General features: G+C 42.1%; 3 protein-coding genes across 6 annotated transcripts in view; 1 reads left to right on the top strand and 2 right to left on the bottom strand.

Annotated features, from left to right (window-relative positions):
- The window catches only part of tmc6b (transmembrane channel-like 6b), a 28236-nt gene extending 13138 nt beyond the window's left edge, over positions 1-15098 (top strand). For 2 of the 4 annotated variants that reach the window (XM_083765720.1, XM_083765721.1), the window contains exons 5-21: positions 25-192; positions 792-900; positions 1039-1123; positions 2495-2752; positions 3717-3913; positions 4080-4224; positions 5250-5405; positions 6275-6453; positions 6842-6932; positions 7114-7211; positions 7417-7512; positions 8660-8735; positions 8841-8974; positions 10390-10566; positions 10805-10883; positions 11644-11733; positions 12407-12474. In XM_083765720.1, coding sequence (XP_083621846.1) covers positions 25-192; positions 792-900; positions 1039-1123; positions 2495-2752; positions 3717-3913; positions 4080-4224; positions 5250-5405; positions 6275-6453; positions 6842-6932; positions 7114-7211; positions 7417-7512; positions 8660-8735; positions 8841-8974; positions 10390-10566; positions 10805-10883; positions 11644-11733; positions 12407-12439 — 2171 coding nt within the window. In that variant the 3' untranslated portion in view covers positions 12440-12474. Of the gene's footprint in view, positions 1-24; positions 193-791; positions 901-1038; positions 1124-2494; positions 2753-3716; positions 3914-4079; positions 4225-5249; positions 5406-6274; positions 6454-6841; positions 6933-7113; positions 7212-7416; positions 7513-8659; positions 8736-8840; positions 8975-10389; positions 10567-10804; positions 10884-11643; positions 11734-12147; positions 12271-12406; positions 12475-13811 lie in introns of those variants that run through there. The other 2 variants (XM_083765723.1, XM_083765722.1) reach the window with 2 other exon arrangements.
- Positions 11835-12716, bottom strand: LOC310859289 (elongation factor 1-beta-like; the record flags this gene model as incomplete). The annotated part of the gene is made up of 1 exon (XM_083765729.1): positions 11835-12716. The coding sequence occupies one exon, from the start codon at positions 12714-12716 to the stop codon at positions 12039-12041; it is 678 nt and encodes a 225-aa protein (XP_083621855.1). The 3' UTR covers positions 11835-12038.
- A 235-nt stretch (positions 15099-15333) lies between the features above and the next one.
- The window catches only part of notum1b (notum, palmitoleoyl-protein carboxylesterase b), an 8121-nt gene continuing 6045 nt past the window's right edge, over positions 15334-17409 (bottom strand). Inside the window, exon 11 of the mRNA XM_083765726.1 lies at positions 15334-17409. This exon is cut by the window's right edge and continues 115 nt beyond it. Coding sequence (XP_083621852.1) covers positions 17161-17409 — 249 coding nt within the window. The 3' untranslated portion in view covers positions 15334-17160.

The raw sequence follows: 17409 nt of genomic DNA, 5'->3' as shown, positions 1-17409 counted from the left end.
GAATGAATATTATTTATTTCCCAGGTCGCAACCGTGGGGCCATTATCTCTCAGTACTACAACAGGACTATGCAGCTGAGGAGACGCAGGCAGAGCCGTCCTGCCATCAAAGACTTCTCTCGCTCCGCACGGCCCTCCATACGAGGGTACATGGTGGAAATGGACTTATTGGAATCTGATGGAGGAGGAGAGTGTGAGTGGAGACACAAACATGGAAACACACTCTCTCTCTCTGTATGTCTCTCACACCTTAAAGTTGGAGTGCCACAATGTTTGTATTTTTCCAGTTTTTCAGTGTCTATGAGGTGACAGTACTTCATTAGACACCCTGGAGTCGTTTTTATGTGCAATGGTGTATTAACTTTGTATTTAGGGTTTCTTCCTGGAGGCTGAACCCTTGACAGTCAAACGGGCCAATGAAATAAACAGTAATATAGTGACACCACACTATCAGCCCCTCCCCTAACCCCTCCCCCTTTATCATACAACTACAGCTGTGGGTGCAGCTTCAGTTCAGGTGGATCACCGCCCATCACCACCCACCAGGCAAACCAGACATACTTAATGAACTGGTGGGCATGCCCACATAAAAACAACATTTTAACAAATACTGTATATTTACAGATACCTCCTTTATATAACAATAAGACCTGATGATCATGTTTTAGAGTGGGAAAAAAATCACAGCACTCCATCTTTAACCAAAGTGGATCCTTTTACAGTTTTACGGAGTTAAATGAATACTGTGTGCAACATAAACCATACCATGTGTGACTATGCCATGTGTTCCAGGGAATAAGAGCGAGCAGCTGGTGACCAACTTGCAGAACTTGTCAGTAAGTGACAGGGTAAGGATGCTCAGGGCCATGCCACTCAGCTTGCCTGAGAAGATGGAATTCAGGTAAGTTATGGTAGGACATGTGTGTTCATGTTGTTTCGTGGTCTTTGTATGACTTTGTAATTCTCTGTCTCTCCCACCTGTCTTTTTCTCCGGTCTCTCTCTTTGTCTCTCTCTCTCCCACACTCTTTGTCTCTCCAGGAGGCAGGCATTGGATAAGCCGAGGCGTTCCTTCTCCAACAGCAAGATCCACTGCTGCAAGCAGCTCAAGTATAACATCATCACCGTGAGTCGCCATCTCTCGCCTATTCTTCATTTTGCCATTCTACTTCCTGTATTTCATTTCCTCCACTCATCTCGTCTGTTAACGGGATATCTTGAGCAACTATGGTACAGAAGTCGATTCCGAGGTCGAGACAGAACTGAATAAAGTGTAACCAAGTGTAATGTCTGATCAAATTCCCGTTGACGTGGATGGAATTTAAGTTTTTCTGCTGCCGTAGGACGGGAATTTGCGACACATGCTAGCCCATTACTTACGCATTGGCTTAAAAATGCGCTTAACCCATTCTGACCGGGCACCCATTTTGGTGTCTGCATCATGTTATGCTTTAGCTATTGAAAAATAGCAGATCTACAAGCTCATATCGCGCCACCGAGTGGCGCGATACGAGCTTGTAGGTCTGCTATTTTTGAAAAATCGAAGAGCGACTGACATTTTTAGAATCTGATCTCAGGTCAGAATGGGTTCATCAGACCAGTGTGTGTCCGGCGGAAACCTCGTATGAATCTGATCTCAGGTCAGAATGGGTTAAAAACAGAGAAACGTTCGGCGCCTGGTGTCTGTCTGTCTGTCCGCTGACTTTGAGCCACTAGTCAAGGCCAGGAGGATGTAATCAACAGGGCACAGGTGTGTGTAATTCACAAACAATGTTAAGACGTGTGGAAAACCAATACCATGTTCTACTTGATTTTATCGACAAGCTGTGACAATAACCTTGGACAAAGGTGTACTAACTGTATCAGCTGTGTGAGAGAGGCTGCATGCATCATGCATTAGAAGAGGAGTCTATGGGCACTGAGACAGTTCTGAAAGTTGTGAAATGTTTTGAGTTCAAATAGGGTTTTAGAAAATAGATTAAGGAGCCTTGCACTCTTGCGCACGTACACACACAAACAAGCAACAGATATTGTATATACAGTACTGTCTGTAAAGTCTGTAGGTAGTAGAGCCTGTTGGCCAATACTTTATATCCCTAGTGTGTGAGTCACTATTTTAAGTTATGCACGCACACACACACACACACACACACACACACACACACACACACACACACACACACACACACACACAAACAAACCACAAACACATGTTGACTATTTCGCCCCATAAATCTAAAGAGCAATGAAACAAAGGAAAATGTCTTAACGTTTTCTTTTATCAAAAGAAGCAAAGTATTGTTTGTTATGATAGTGTACCATTTAGTAACACTTGTCAATTACTTTTAGCAGTTTTTAATTCAGATGAAATCTGAACTTGGATGGAATTAATGTTGAGGTCAGTTGCTAGGCTTTCTTCTCATAACAAGCAACACTATCAGGAATATGAACCTTCCACCCAACCCTTCCCTTTCCTTCTCTCTCCTCTTCTCTCCAGGCAGCGAGACAGTCCTGGTACAGCTGGCTGTCTTTCCTGCACTCCCTCCAGCTCTGGCATGTAGCGCTGAAGAGGGTGAGTGGCCGCTTCGGCACCGGCGTCCTCTCCTATTTCATCTTCCTCAAAACCCTCCTCTTCTTCAACGTATTCCTGTTCCTGTTGATTGGGGCCTTCCTGGTGCTGCCCCAGGCGGTGTATCCCCCGAGGCCTCAGTCCTCCCAGGGCCACAGCTCTGGGCTTGAGCTGTTCACTGGTGAGGTAAGAACCTGGAAGGGTATCCGTATTGTCTCTTGTGTTTCTTGTTTGGCACACTATGGTAAACCTCCTAAACACGAGGAACATGAGCTTTCAGTAAAAGCTTTGAGGCTTTACGTTGTTACTGTAGAACAATAACACATTTCTTTATTTTATGTGTGGAATTCAGCAGACCAGCAGCTGGTAGTAGTAAAAATCAGACCAGTCTGAAGCGAGTGGTGCAACAGCACCCCCTATTGGTACTGTAAACATAGTAACATAGTAACATAGTCCCATAGTCACATAGTCACATAGGGACAAAGCTGTTCCTTGGAGTGGTTGCACCACTCAAAAATGGGTTCAACCACATGTTTGATAAGTGACATAGAGCTGTGCAATGCTCTATGTCAATGTTTGACAACTTTCAAGTTATGATGTATTATAAGTGCTGGTTATAATGCATTATAAGTTCAGTGGAACAGCACATTATAACTAACTTAGACAGTTATAACATGTCTTTGTTATAAGTTGTTATGCATTATAAACATTCATAACAAGTTGAAGCCTTATACCGTAAGTGCATTATAATGCATTACCAATGCACTTATAATGCATTATAGACCTGATCTTAATATAGTCTTACCGTAACGTTTCGTTTTTTCCCCTTTAAATGAATGCCCTACTACTGTGTTGTATGACAGTGTTACACATTCTATTTTTCTAAGTGATGAAAACAGCCGATGTACAATCTCAGAATGCATTCCATCGCACTGCATTACGAGCTTGTACACCAGCTTTTTGTGCTATTTATTTTAATTAATCTATGAAACATTTGCCCAAAATAGGGACACCAGGTTGAAAGTGGTTACGTTTGTCTGTGGGTATAAATATTTAACCAATATTTAACCAATGGAAACTATACAACATTATGTGATTTCACTCCATTGTGGTTCAACTCCTAAGCATTGTTTCTCCATTGCTGTCTCAGGGCTACTTCTCAGACTCAGTGATGTACTACGGTTACTACAGTAACTTAACCCTCAATAAGAGCTGCACGCTGACGCTGTCCAATGGCACAGGGCAGGAAGACTGTCTGTCCCCTGATCTCTCCTACAACATGCCTCTGGCTTACTTCTTCACTATAGGATTGGCCTATTTCATCACCTGCATCATACTAGTGTACAGGTACATTGTGTGTGTGTGTGTGTGTGTGTGTGTGTGTGTGTGTGTGTGTGTGTGTGTGTGTGTGTGTGTGTGTGTGTGTGTGTGTGTGTGTGAGACACATTATTATACAGAAAAGCCTGCACTTCATATGAAAAAAAGGTATCTCCTCTGTGCTTCTTCCTAACAGCATGTCCCGGTCATTTGGACAGAGTTTCCATCTATACAAGTCTCATGGCATGCTAGCTGTCAAGGTCTTCTCCTCCTGGGACTTTAAAGTCAGCAAGAAGTTTTCCATTAAACTCATGAGAGATAACATCAGCACCCAGATCAAGGTACGCATGCATGCATACACACACACGCACGCACATACGCTCTGCACGCATGCAAAGAAACATGCACACAGAAACATACATTGAGATAAACCCACTCTCGGTCTCAGTTTCTCTCAGTCTCCCTCTCCAGGGAACATAATTAGTGGACAGGAATGTGATGATCTCACACATTCTTTCTCTGACCCTCCCTTCTTGTCATCTTTCTATCCCCCACACTCCACTCACATTATGTTCTCTCACACATTCCTTCCTCGAGACACCGTCAAAATGTAAGTTATCCACTTATTTTGCATGACAATTTGAGCTTGGTGTGCAAAAGCCTTTACACAGTACAGTCATTGTACCCACATGAGAAACAAACGCATATGATCTATGGTGCAATGTACACCAAGGATGTAAGGCTGCGCCTTGGGGGGGCGTGTCCAAATCCAATATTGATTGATCGTTAAATGGCAGATAATGATCAGAAGCAGTGGAGTGTAGCCTGTGCTGCTCCTTCCACCCACCTGGACATTGGCAGTGTTGGAGTGTTGGAGCTGGAGGAAGAGCATGCATATCCAACACTTCTGACCATTCCCAGGTCAGCATAATCAGTAAGGGTTAATCCTAGACGCTGTGTGGTAATAGATTATGACATACCTTATCATCCTTGTCCTTATATCCTATCGGTCATGGGTCCTGTGTCATCATCATCAGGTCTTCAACTTCCAGGGAGCAGGAATGTGCTCAGTAAAGTAATGGCAATCTGTCCATTAGATTTTGATATTTGTGTGCAAGTCGAAAGTTTGGCTTAGAGGTGGTGCTAGAGTAATTACACTTATGTTGCATTATGGGTGAGATTCCCATAATGGAATATTATCTCCCAATTATATACTGTATGTACAGTGTACAAAATGAGCACTCAGGCATGCACACACGCATGCGCACACACACGCACACACGCATGCGCGCGCACACACACACACACACACACACACACACACACACACACACACACACTGTCTCTCTGTCTCCATCCTCTGCAGGAGTTGTTGTCAGATGTGAACCGTAATGATGTCCAGAAGACGTTGTGCCAGAGGCTGGTGAGGCTGATGGTCCATGCTCTAGCCTGGTCTATCTGTATCGGCAGCACCATTAGCTGTACTGTCGCCATTTACTTCTTCTCTGAGCACATGCATAAGGTGAAGACATTTAATTAACACCTTGACCAGTCTGTCTTATGCCCTCTCTTCTTTTCTCTTTCACTGATATAGTCACCTGGTGGCTTGTCCATTTTCATTATGCCCAGCTGTACCACTTGGCACGTGCATACTGTATTATCAGCTACTTTTAGAGAATAGCCAACTTGTTGTCCTCTTCTGAAAATACTTTATCCTTCTTTCCTTTTTTTTTGGTCTTGTTTTCTCGAGGTAAAATATTGCCCTGACTATTTTGATTTCAGATGTAGGTTCTAGTTTCCTTGCACAGTATGACAGCTAGACTAAATTCAACTCACATAGTCTGACCAGGTGGATGCAATTTGATGTCGCACAGTGACATTTAATGATCATGTTAGCGGGCCAAAATCATGCATGCTGCAAGCACCATAATGACTTATACCCTCTATACATACTATTAAACTATAGTATATATACGATACTTGTCCGGATTGACTCTGTCCACACTACAGTCCTATTTTTTCCTACACCTAAGCTCAAGTGGTTTATTTGGATATGTGGCTGTTGATGGACATAGGGTGCCTATGGGCTATAGTTCCAAACATTGCTCCTATGGCTGGAACTATCCCATTGAGGTAGAATGAGCACTTCCACATTCCATTGTTACAATGGGAGTCAACGCTAGTGTCGCCACTCTCTTATTATATTACTCTGGGTGAATCTACAACCTTACCGTTATGGACCAGTCTCTTCAAACACTGATTCTAAAGCCCCATTTCATACTAGCCGACCTACAAGATCACGACGTGTCACGAGCTATTTTCCATGCATGACACAGTTGTGGGACAGAGCATACATTAAGTTCAATTTTCCTTTCCCCACCCCACCAACAGGACCTCCAGGATAGGGCTCGGTCTGCAAACACTGACCCCCTACTGAAGGAAGCTAGCCTTCTGGCTCTCCCTGTGGTCGTGTCTCTCATCAACCTGCTGCTTCCAGGACTCTTCAATGCTGCAGGTTGGATGGAGGAATACGAGTCCCCTAGCGTACGCACCTACATTGCCATCTGCAGGTAGGGGGTTGGTGCTGCGCCTCCCTGTAACCAAAATGCACAACATTGACGATTTATTTAGCTTGTGTGTGTCTGTGTGTGTCTGTGTGTGTCTGTGAGTGAGAGAGAGAGTGATTGCAGGCATGCCCAAGCCGAGAGCTAAGGCATCGGCAAAATTCTGTTCAGTGTCTGCAATAATTGGCAGTCACCATATATGGAGAAGGCGATGCTTTCTGTACCGTGATCTGTATCCTGAAGCACTTGTTGTAGAGTTTCTTTCAAGCTTGCGCATCCACTATTGTTTGTGTTCAAGAAATTCCTTGTAAAATGTGAATGCAAATAAAGATGTTAAATGTGTGTGTGTGTGTGTGTGTGTGTGTGTGTGTGTGTGTGTGTGTGTGTGTTATAGGAACTTAATGCTCAAAGTGAGCGTACTTGGGGTGCTGTGCTACCATTGGCTGGGAAGGGTGGCGGTGGAACCTCAGACCCTCGGTCTACAGGTAGCATGAAAATGTATTTTTTAAATTAAAATCTTAGTAGTATTTTTGTATAGTTTCCCAGGAGAGAATGTTCTGGTGGGATTCAATCCTACTACATGGTTCATCACTGTGCACAGTCCAATTGAAGATATCTTTCACTTTTGTGTGCGTGTGCGTGTGTGTGTGTTCATGTTGTGCTCAGTGCTGGGAGAGCTTTGTAGGGCAAGAGTTGTACCGATTCCTTATCATGGACTTCATCTTCACTCTACTGGACACATTCTTTGGAGAGTTCCTCTGGAGGTGAGTTCCTCTGGAGGAGAGTTCCTCTGGAGGTGTGGATCTCTTTCAGAATCAGTCATAGAGATGTTTGTGTATAACCCCCCCCCCCAAGGCCCCCCACCCCCCTCTCTCTTTCCATCGCTATCTCTATCTATTTCTATGTAGCTCTTTTTCTGTACCATTCTCTTGGCCTAATCTTCTGTTAACTTTGGTTTCTTGTCTGCAGATTATTTTCTCAGCGTGTACTGAAGAGAAAGAGGAGACCTGTGTTTGATATTGCCAGGCATGTGCTTGAACTCATCTATGGACAGACATTGGCATGGTAAGAATAGAATAGAATAATCTTATAAAACAGGTAGCTCAAGTCATCACGCCGGGACAACGCTCCACACGTCCCAAACCCTTCTCCCTTCTGGCTCCAAAACTGTGGAATGCACTTCCCATTGCAGTCAGAACTGCAGCATCACTCCCAATCTTCCGCCGTAGTCTGAAAACCCACCTTTTCAGACTCCATCATGGCCCATAGCACTTACCCCACCCCCTTAGATAGCATTTCTGTAGATTTAGATAGCATTTGATACAGACTTATAGCATGTTATGTAGACAGCACTATAATTGCATTGTATGTAGTCATAGCACGTCATAGTACATATGTATAGCATAGTAGTATAGATGTATAGTTTATATGTATAGCTTCATTATATAGATATTCCACTGTTACTTTCTTAGCTTACGCATGTTTCTTGATAAATGTTTTTATGTGATGTATTCCCATGCTTTTTTGTTCTTGCTTAATGTAAGTCGCTCTGGATTAAGAGCGTCTGCTAAATGCCTAAATTGTAAATTGTAAATCAGTGGTGATATCAGTGGTGTAATAACCACATACCCTGGCTCTGAAATATAGACACTGTGGTCTCGTGACATCTCACACTGGGTTGTGTATATTTCTGAAGTGGGTGCAGTTTTGAGTGTGAAATCGTTTGGATCAGCATTTCTACAGAACCGAAGTGCGACAATGTTGTAATACCGTCGGACATAGCTTGAAGTATGACATCATGTTCATGAGGTCGCCAAAAGGTGGAGTTCTAAATGTAGAGTTCCACAAAGCTCCAGACTGTTTTATGAACTAAAATAGAATAAATATTTTTTTAGGGCTTCCAATACATGGCTTTTGAAGATTACGTCATATGACAGCCAAGTCTATGGGATTTTAAAGCGAATTAATTAATATTCAGGTAATTTGACATGTTGAGATCAGCATGTTGATAAAAAAAAATAGTTAATTAAGTCCTTGGCAGACATTGAGTTAAGACCTCCATGGAGGCTAACATCAGGTACGGAGGAATGGACAGAGAAGTGCCTTATCTCATTTAAAATTTTAAAATGGATGACATGGCCTGTTGCAATACCGGAAAGGTATTGCAAATGGGGACAAAATGAAAATAAAGTGTTTACCTTTGTTTGTTCAGGTTGGGGCTTCTGTTCACACCTCTGCTGCCAGCAGTACAGATTCTGAAACTCTTGCTACTCTTCTATGTTAAGGAGGTAACCGTGCGCAGATCCACCACATCACAAACAAGATGTCTTATTGTGTAAAGCTGTATCTGGAAACATTGTAATAGCTGCTAACCGTGTCCCATGTCCATTCAGGGCAGTCTGATGTTGAACTGCCAGGCTCCCAGGAAGCCCTACAGAGCAAGCCAGATGACCACCATCTTCATTACGCTGCTGTGTTTCCCCTCCTTCCTGTGCTCAACTGTATGCGTCACATACACTATGTGGAGGTACACACGTTTTGACACACGCATGCTCATGTGCATTCCTTGCACTGTTTGAACGGCAGCTTTACACAACCTTAACCCATTCTGACCAGAGATCAGATTCATACGAGGTTTCCGCCGGACACACACTGGTCTGATGAACCCATTCTGACCTGAGATCAGATTCTAAAAATGTCAGTCGCTCTTCGATTTTTCAAAAATAGCAGACCTACAAGCTCGTATCGCGCCACTCGGTGGCGCGATATGAGCTTGTAGATCTGCTATTTTTAAATAGCTAAAGCATAACATGATGCTGACACCAAAATGGGTGCCCGGTCAGAATGGGTTAAGCTTAGCAAGTGAGCACACTGAGACCCCCTTTCCACCGCTTGGTTACCAAATGGGAACCGGGTTCAGTTCTTTTTGGTTCTTAGTCCATGAGCCAGAGCTCCAAAATTGGTGGGAAAAACTAGACTTATATTAAATTGTTTATAGGATCAATACAAGTAAATGAATACATGATAACCCTTCCACAGTAGTTGCTTTTTCATATTTTCTATTATTTTGCATATTTTCCTACATAATGCCTCATTTGCATATTTAAAAATGTAACAATAAATCATTGTCTTCGTGTAAGTAATCAACTGGGGAAGTTTCATGGTGATAACAGTTTAATATAGGAATAGTTTTTCCCACACAATTCATAATTAAGGTTCCAATTTTGGAGCTCTGGCTCATGGACTAAGAATCAAAAAGAACTGAACCGGTTCCCATCGGAGACCAACCGGTGGAAAAGAACTGAACCGGTTCCCATTGGGGACCAACCGGTGGAAAAGAACTGAACCGGTTCCCATTGGGGACCAACCGGTGGAAAAGAACTGAACCGGTTCCCATTGGGGACCAACCGGTGGAAAAGAACTGAACCGGTTCCCATTGGGAACCAACCGGTGGAAAATAACTGAACCGGTTCCCATTGGGAACCAACCGGTGGAAAAGGGGCCTAAGACGTGTTGCTACCGGCGCAGACAGAATCTGTTTATTTATTTTTTAGCTTCTAGCTTCTAGTGCTGCTGCTGTACTTTGTGTTAACAAAGCATTGTGGTGAGACTGTGCCTTGCGTGCGAAGTTGAAAGTATTAAATAACTTTTATGCATGTTTAAAACAGCACTTAGTGGATGTGTTTTCTCAAAGCACATTGCAAATGAGGCACATGGTTTGCGAACATGGTTTGCGAACAAACTGCAGTTATGTTTTTAATGATAAATGAATATAGTAGAAATATCAAAACAAATGAATTAAATACCGGTAGACATAAAGTAGACATCTTGTGCACTGAACTACACTGAACCAGTTAACTTATAGATGCATTCAATAAACACAAGCACACATCTCCCAACTTCTCACCATTCCGTACTCCCACTCCCACTCTACTGCCCCAGTCTCCACCCCTCCCAGTCCTGCGGTCCGTTCCGTCAGCTGAAGACCATGTTTGAATCAGGGAAGGTGTGGATGGCAGAGCTGGAGAAACACAATCCCAGCCTGTCTTGGCTGGCCCAGGCTTACTCCTACCTGGTGGAGAACCCCATGTTCCTGTTCCTGGTTGCAGGCATCTTCCTGTGAGCACACATACACACACACACACACACACACACACACACACACACACACACAGACACACATTCCATACTTCCTTATCCTTATTATGGAACTATACACACATAATTAACGTGTGTGTGTGTGTGTGTGTGTGTGTGTGTGTGTGTGTGTGTGTGTGTGTGTGTGTGTGTGTGTGTGTGTGTGTGTGTGTGTGCGTGTGCGTGTGCATGTGCATGTGCGCGTGCGCGCATGCATCAGGATTGTCATCTACTTCTACAGTCAGGTTCTGGATGGACAAAGGAAAATTGTCCATTTACTACAGGAACAGATCGAGAACGTAAGAACGCACACGCATGTCACACACACATACACACGCATGTCACGCACGCATTCACACAGAAATTATGTCTATGTAGTATAAAATGTTTTACTGATATCGATTGTATATTTGTTTTATGTGGTCTTTTGTATATTGTGTGCATGTTTACAATATTAAAAAAAACTGCCCACCACTCCATTAAGTTTGCCTGGTGGGTGGTGATGGGTGGTGATCCACCTGAACTGAAGTCGCACCCACAGCTGTAGTTGTATGATAAAGGGGGAGGGGCTGATAATGTGATGTCACTATATTACTGTTTATTTCATTGGCCCATTTGACTGTCAAGGGTTCAGCCTCCAGGAAGAAACCGTAAATACAAAGTAAATACACCATTGCACATAAAAAAGACTCCAGGTTGTCTAATGAAGTACTGTCACCTCATAGACACATGAAAAATACAAAGATTGTGGCAAAACTACATATACATACACATAACTACAATAATCAAAAACTAGAATTAAGGCAACATTTCCTGTTATCCCAGTTCTGATATTCACTCATGGCCATCCTCCTCATCCTATTCTCTTCATTTCAATAATTTATCTTCTTTTCTATTTCTCTTGTGAATCTTATGTGCTCTTCACTTGTGTCTTTCCAATTTCTCCTCTCCTTCTCTCCCTCCATCTGTCCCTCTTGCCTTTTCCCCCTCCATCTCTCTCTCTTCCCTCCCTCTTACTCAACTTGTTCCTTCCCTACCTCCTTCTCTCTACATGTGCAGGAGGGAGAGGATAAGAAGTTTCTGATCACCCGCCTCCAGGCGATCCATGAGCAGAAACGAATCTCTTCTCCTCGCAGACTTACCAGCCAGGTCAGTCCGTAAACGACACTTAATGGACCACTTCAGCTCCTTTTGCAACCAGATCTATCAGTCTCAGAATATTGTAAAATATCTATATACCGGTATGTTGCTTATGTGCTCTGTGAGCGAGAAAGCATTAAGTAGTGACTACATTAATATTAATTCAGAAACAGTTCTCTAAATTACCACCCAGCTGATCGCTACACCTGTAACTGAGCGCACTTTAAACCACTTTGTCACAGTCAGATGCACTTGCCTTGCTCTTTGTCTTGCGCAGTGTGTGTTGCTCCATGGTCTGGGTGTGTAGGAGGGTGTTAGATCTTGTTGAAAGCAACAACATCCACGGACTGAACATAATCCTCAAACGCTGTGATCTGTTCCTCCAATATGTCTGTTCCCACCTTGTCATCCTCCACCACACAGCCTATCTCCAGCTTCTTGATGCCGTAGCATGTGTAGCTGTGAAGCAGCCTGGATTGTCCCCACAGTAATCCATCCATTTGAATACTTCTGACACATTCCTCCACTTCGACCATGTTTGTCTCGTCATCCCATGGCTTCACATCCAACACGATTGTCGACTTGGCAATGAGAGCTGGTTTTGTAGCCCTCTTAGCATCGTATGCTGCTATACGCTCCTCCTTCAATCTGGCTGCTTCTGCACTCTCCTCTTCGTCATCAGATTCAAACAGATCAAAGTCTTCCTCAAGCCTAGGCCCCGCATAGGCTGTGCTGTCAGCCACGCCCACTGGACCGTATTCACTCAGAGGTTTCTTTACCCCGGGTAGACTGGTCTTGTCTTTCTGGTAGGACAGGATATGGTTGTACCAACACAGAGCATGGAGCAAGTCAGCAGGTGGAGGAGACGAGATCTCATCGAACACAGCGATGTCTGCTTGGGAGGGAACATCTCCTTCTATGTATCTCTTATCCGCCAGGAAGTCGTTGAGAACCTTCAGGCTGCTGGAGGTTTTCAAGTCACCGAATCCCATGTTAGTGAGGTTTTAATACATGTAAAGTAATTAATCAAATATTTAATTAACCCATTCTGACCGGGCACCCATTTTGGTGTTGGCATCATGTTATGCTTTAGCTATTTAAAAATAGCAGATCTACAAGCTCATATCGCGCCACCGAGTGGCGCGATACGAGCTTGTAGGTCTGCTATTTTTGAAAAATTGAAGACACTTTTAGAATCTGATCTCCGGTCAGAATGGGTTAATAATTAAACTGTCAGGATGTAATAGACATTTTTAGAATCTGATCTCAGGTCAGAATGGGTTCACGTGAAGAAGCGGAGCAGAAACGAGCTGCTTCCCACTGCAGGAAGCTTTTAATGAAAAATAGTCTACACGACTCAAGCTCGGTTTAACTGTAGCTGATTCTCACACAAGGCCATGCTAGAACTTGACTTTAACACCAGATATCTTACAGATTTGGTCACAACATTTAATAGTCAACCAGCAAAGTAGTAAGATATTTGGTGCAGAACATTCAAACCTCAAGTTCCTATATACAAGACTAAACTATTGGTAATAAAAGTAGCTTGTTGCAGCGTTGCTTTATATCTCTATTCTTGTGGGATGCCTTTGTCATCTCGCTGATGTCACTCCAACTTGATCCATCCACATGTTGGAGCTTCCACAGCACCCACACCCAAATATGGTGTTCAATGACGTCCGACCTAGCTGTGTCTGATCTTGAAGCTAATTGCACGTTGGAGTGTATGGGCATAGCGAGGACTTATAGTGCTACACAGAATATTTTATAGTACAGTACATACCGACCTCTCCATCTTAATGCTGTGTATCGCCTACTGAAAGCGTGTGTGTGTCCTTGTGGGCATCGTCCAAACATCATTGTTTTTCCTGCTGTAGTTTAGATACACCCATCCCTTTCAGAGAATTATGTAAATAGTAAATACACATAAAACATTCTATATGTTGAAGGGATGTGGTCTCTTCCAGGATGTTGGCGGCTCCCATCATTTTAGTAATTTGTATAATGAGGTGGTCTCTCAATTTGACTATCTATGCTCATTGCTTATCAAATAACTTCACAAACATGTCATATCTGCATTTCCCTAGGACTCTGCCTATTAAACCTCCAGCTACACTGAAGAACCTTCTCACCTGTCTTTGCACTAAGATCCTATGGATAGAATTGGAAAGGCATCAAGGGCAAAACTGGAAAGTGGGAATCCGTTGCATGGGAATTCATTCAGAGAATTATACTGCAGCTGACAGGGCCTTTTAGAGGGGAACAATAATATATGCATAATATATTACATACTCCTCGGAAGGCATTTGTTTAATTCAGTTCCGACAAAACATTTTCAGCCATTGGTCGATTGAAAGACGGTCGATTGTGTTGAGGGAGACTTAAGAAAAAAACATTCTGCCTCGAGCTAAATTCAACATTGTTAATTCCCTCATTGTCTAGTGCAATAGTGCCATTCTACCTGCAGACCTGTGCTCATCCACCACTTACAACATACAGTGCCACAGTACTATTAGGATAGAACCACTAATCTGATTCTTTCTCACACTTTCTTACAGTACATGCATCATTAGTGATTTACTGATTTCTAACAAATGTTAGAAATAGATGGGGGAAATAGGGAATAGAATAGTCTTTAACTTGAATCTAATTTGTAATAGCTGCATCTGTTGAATTTGTACAATGAGTAGCTGAAAGGTTGCATTGTTCTACTGTAAATTAAGTTCTTGTTCTGAATATGAAGATGATAGGTGCCCACAGTCCCACACTATAAAATAGATTGATATACTGTAGGAAGATATTGTTTTATTATTGACTTAGATGTTTTCAACTAAGCAAATTTAATCTTCATTCATGTTTCACTTTTTACCTACTGTGAACAAATATAGGTAGCATTCTGTTTTTTAATCTTTTTATATGATGTTATACAGCATCTTTTTATTTTCAGTTATTTGGGAGTTTTTAACAGGGTATACGTTTTGTAGATACTTCTGAATGTTGTGGGTGAAATATTAAGTATATTTTACTTTACTATGGCCTTTCATTGTGTTAACCTGTCAAAAAGCATTGGTCTTTTTAACATTTTGTCCAGGGAATGTTCACTGGCCATCTTTTACAGCAGCACCGTGTCTCACACAGTTAAACACATCCTCATAAGTACACTTGTGTACTGTGTGAAATTCTGTCACATACTGAATGGAATGGAAATTCAAACATTAACGTATTAAGTATAACATAACATTACAAGAATACTTAAATGTTATTACACCCCTGTGCATAAGTGTTGTTTCTCAGAGCTCAAAGTTCTTAGATGACAATAATGTTTTTTTGTAGCTGGTTAATACACTGGAATAAGGCCATCTTAAGTAAAAAATCACACCTGTGTGAACCGAGTGGTGCAACTCCCCTCTCTCCCCCCCTCCCCTCTCTCTCTCTCTCTCATTAGCAGGCAGCAGGCACAGCATACCCCTCTCTCTGTTTCTGGCGCCCCCTACTGGTATTAATAAGTCACATACTTGTGTTGTTCCAATTTCACGCGCACACCACTCGTGCTCATGATAACAGGATACAGGTACACGGACATTTCTGGTTGTAGGAGTGGTTGCACCACTCAAAAAAATAAACGACAAAAAAACGCAATGTAATTGTATAGTCTTTTATGAATTTGTTGTACATCATTTGTTTTCATTTACTTTTATGATTAAATTATGTTTTATAATTTCATTGTGTTTTTGTATTGAATACTGTTCTGTTATTTTAGTTCTGTACAAATGTAGGAGCAAATACCAGACTCGACAGGAATAAACATGGGCAATATACAGTATGCAGACAATAAAAGTGTCTTTTTTTTTCTTGTCACAATGATATATATTTAAGATAAACATGCATTTCAAAATGGATAAAAGAAAATTGAAAGAATAAAACACAGTATTTTCAGTTTACAGTCATCTGAGAAAATATGGTAAAACATGACCATGAAATGTAATAATTTGTTCCCAGTTCCTATCGGACCTACAGTATCTCAGTAAACATGTTCATTTCACACACATCCCCAAAAGCTTTTTATTGATCATTTGAGATGTATCCCATCCCATGTAGTGTTATGTACAGATTTAGTACAGTACACTACAGTACAGAATTACAACCACTTGTATGAAGTGATGAACAACTTTAGTGAAAAAACTGAATGAATGAATTATGCCTAAGAACAAGGCAGTTCTTACTGTATGTAAAATTTGCAAAACGTTTCTTTAATGTATTTTCCAAATACAAAAACAGCAGCATAATGTGGAAAGTTGAAACAGCACCATAAATGTCAGTGTGGTTTTATGACTTGAAAAAGAGCACCATATCTCGTTGTCTTTCTCTCACACCAGGAATACTGGCCACATGCTTTCAAATGCTTGACTTTCTGGTGAAATTCATATCAAATCAAATGCATTGCCACCTTATGTAGCTGTTACACGCATTGCATTTGTGGTGAAAATGTACAGTATGTGCTGACTATCTCTTAAATACACACTATCAACACAGTTCAGCAATGAATCAAAGTGGCCATGAAAAACAACCATTTAATATGATCAATACCCACCTCTGATCAGTTTAATTAGTCACAGTCACAGCATAAGTTTAAAACCAATCACATCTACTTATTATTGCTACTATATACCTATACTGTATATAATGTCCCCCCCAAACATTACCATTTCTTAAGTCGCTTAAGTCCTTATTTTCCCACAGTATTGGGAGTGCTGCTCATTTTAACAGATTAATTAGTCTGATGATTAGACTAGTCCAATGTTGTCCATTCAGCATTTTTGTCTCACTGACAATACTGCAACAGTGCCATGCCTCCGACAGTATGTATGTTGGGGCTCTGTCCGCAAGTACAACAGAGAGGTGGGACAGTGGAGAAGGAAGGACCCAATATGCAGGTCAGGAGTCCGTTTTGAAATCATGACAGAGATGACATTGCCGTACACCGGCTGAACCACCTGAATGCATCCCCATGCACATTTTCTTGTGTAGTTGCCGGGGTTGCCAAGTTGTGTTGTTAGGTTTCAGTCTTGCAATCTTCTGGATGTGAAACTCGATCCATTCATTCTGATATAAATGTCCTGCTGTAATTCATTTTCTTCCTCACTCTTTCTTCCTACTTGCTCTTCCTACTTCAATGAATTCTTTCCATTACGTCCTCTACCTTGCTATGAATGCGGACTGTCTCACTTGTATCTAACTAATATATAAATTCAAACATCACAGAATTATTTTAAATATAACTATTAGTGTTCATTAATAGGAGCTTCCATAATGTCCTGTTAGTGTTTAGTGCATTCTGTACCACCTGTAATCCCAAAGGTTTTCATCACCACTGCATTTGTTTTATCAGTAAAGCCACACAAGTCGTTTTGTTTCTGGCCCCCTGGATGTGATTGGTCAATTGCCGTTGTTATTGAGCATGCCCAGTAGTTTCCCAGGGTCCATGCCGTGTTGTTGAGCTATCTTCTGAACGTCAAAGCCCATGTGCTTCAGGAACTGGATGACGCTCATTTCCTGTCCGGTCAGCTGGTCTCTGAGTGTGGGGCAGGTTGGGTTACAGTGAGGCCAGGGACAGCTGTCGATCAGATGGAGAGGACAACCTCTGGGGGGCGAAGCGGACAGGGCCTTGTGTCCATGTTGGTGCTT

This window comes from Protomyctophum parallelum (genome assembly GCF_964188405.1).
Source record: "Protomyctophum parallelum genome assembly, chromosome: 5".
In the NCBI taxonomy this organism is placed as follows: domain Eukaryota; kingdom Metazoa; phylum Chordata; class Actinopteri; order Myctophiformes; family Myctophidae; genus Protomyctophum; species Protomyctophum parallelum.
Note: the sequence above shows the minus strand (reverse complement) of the source record. Positions and strands in the feature narration are given on the sequence as shown.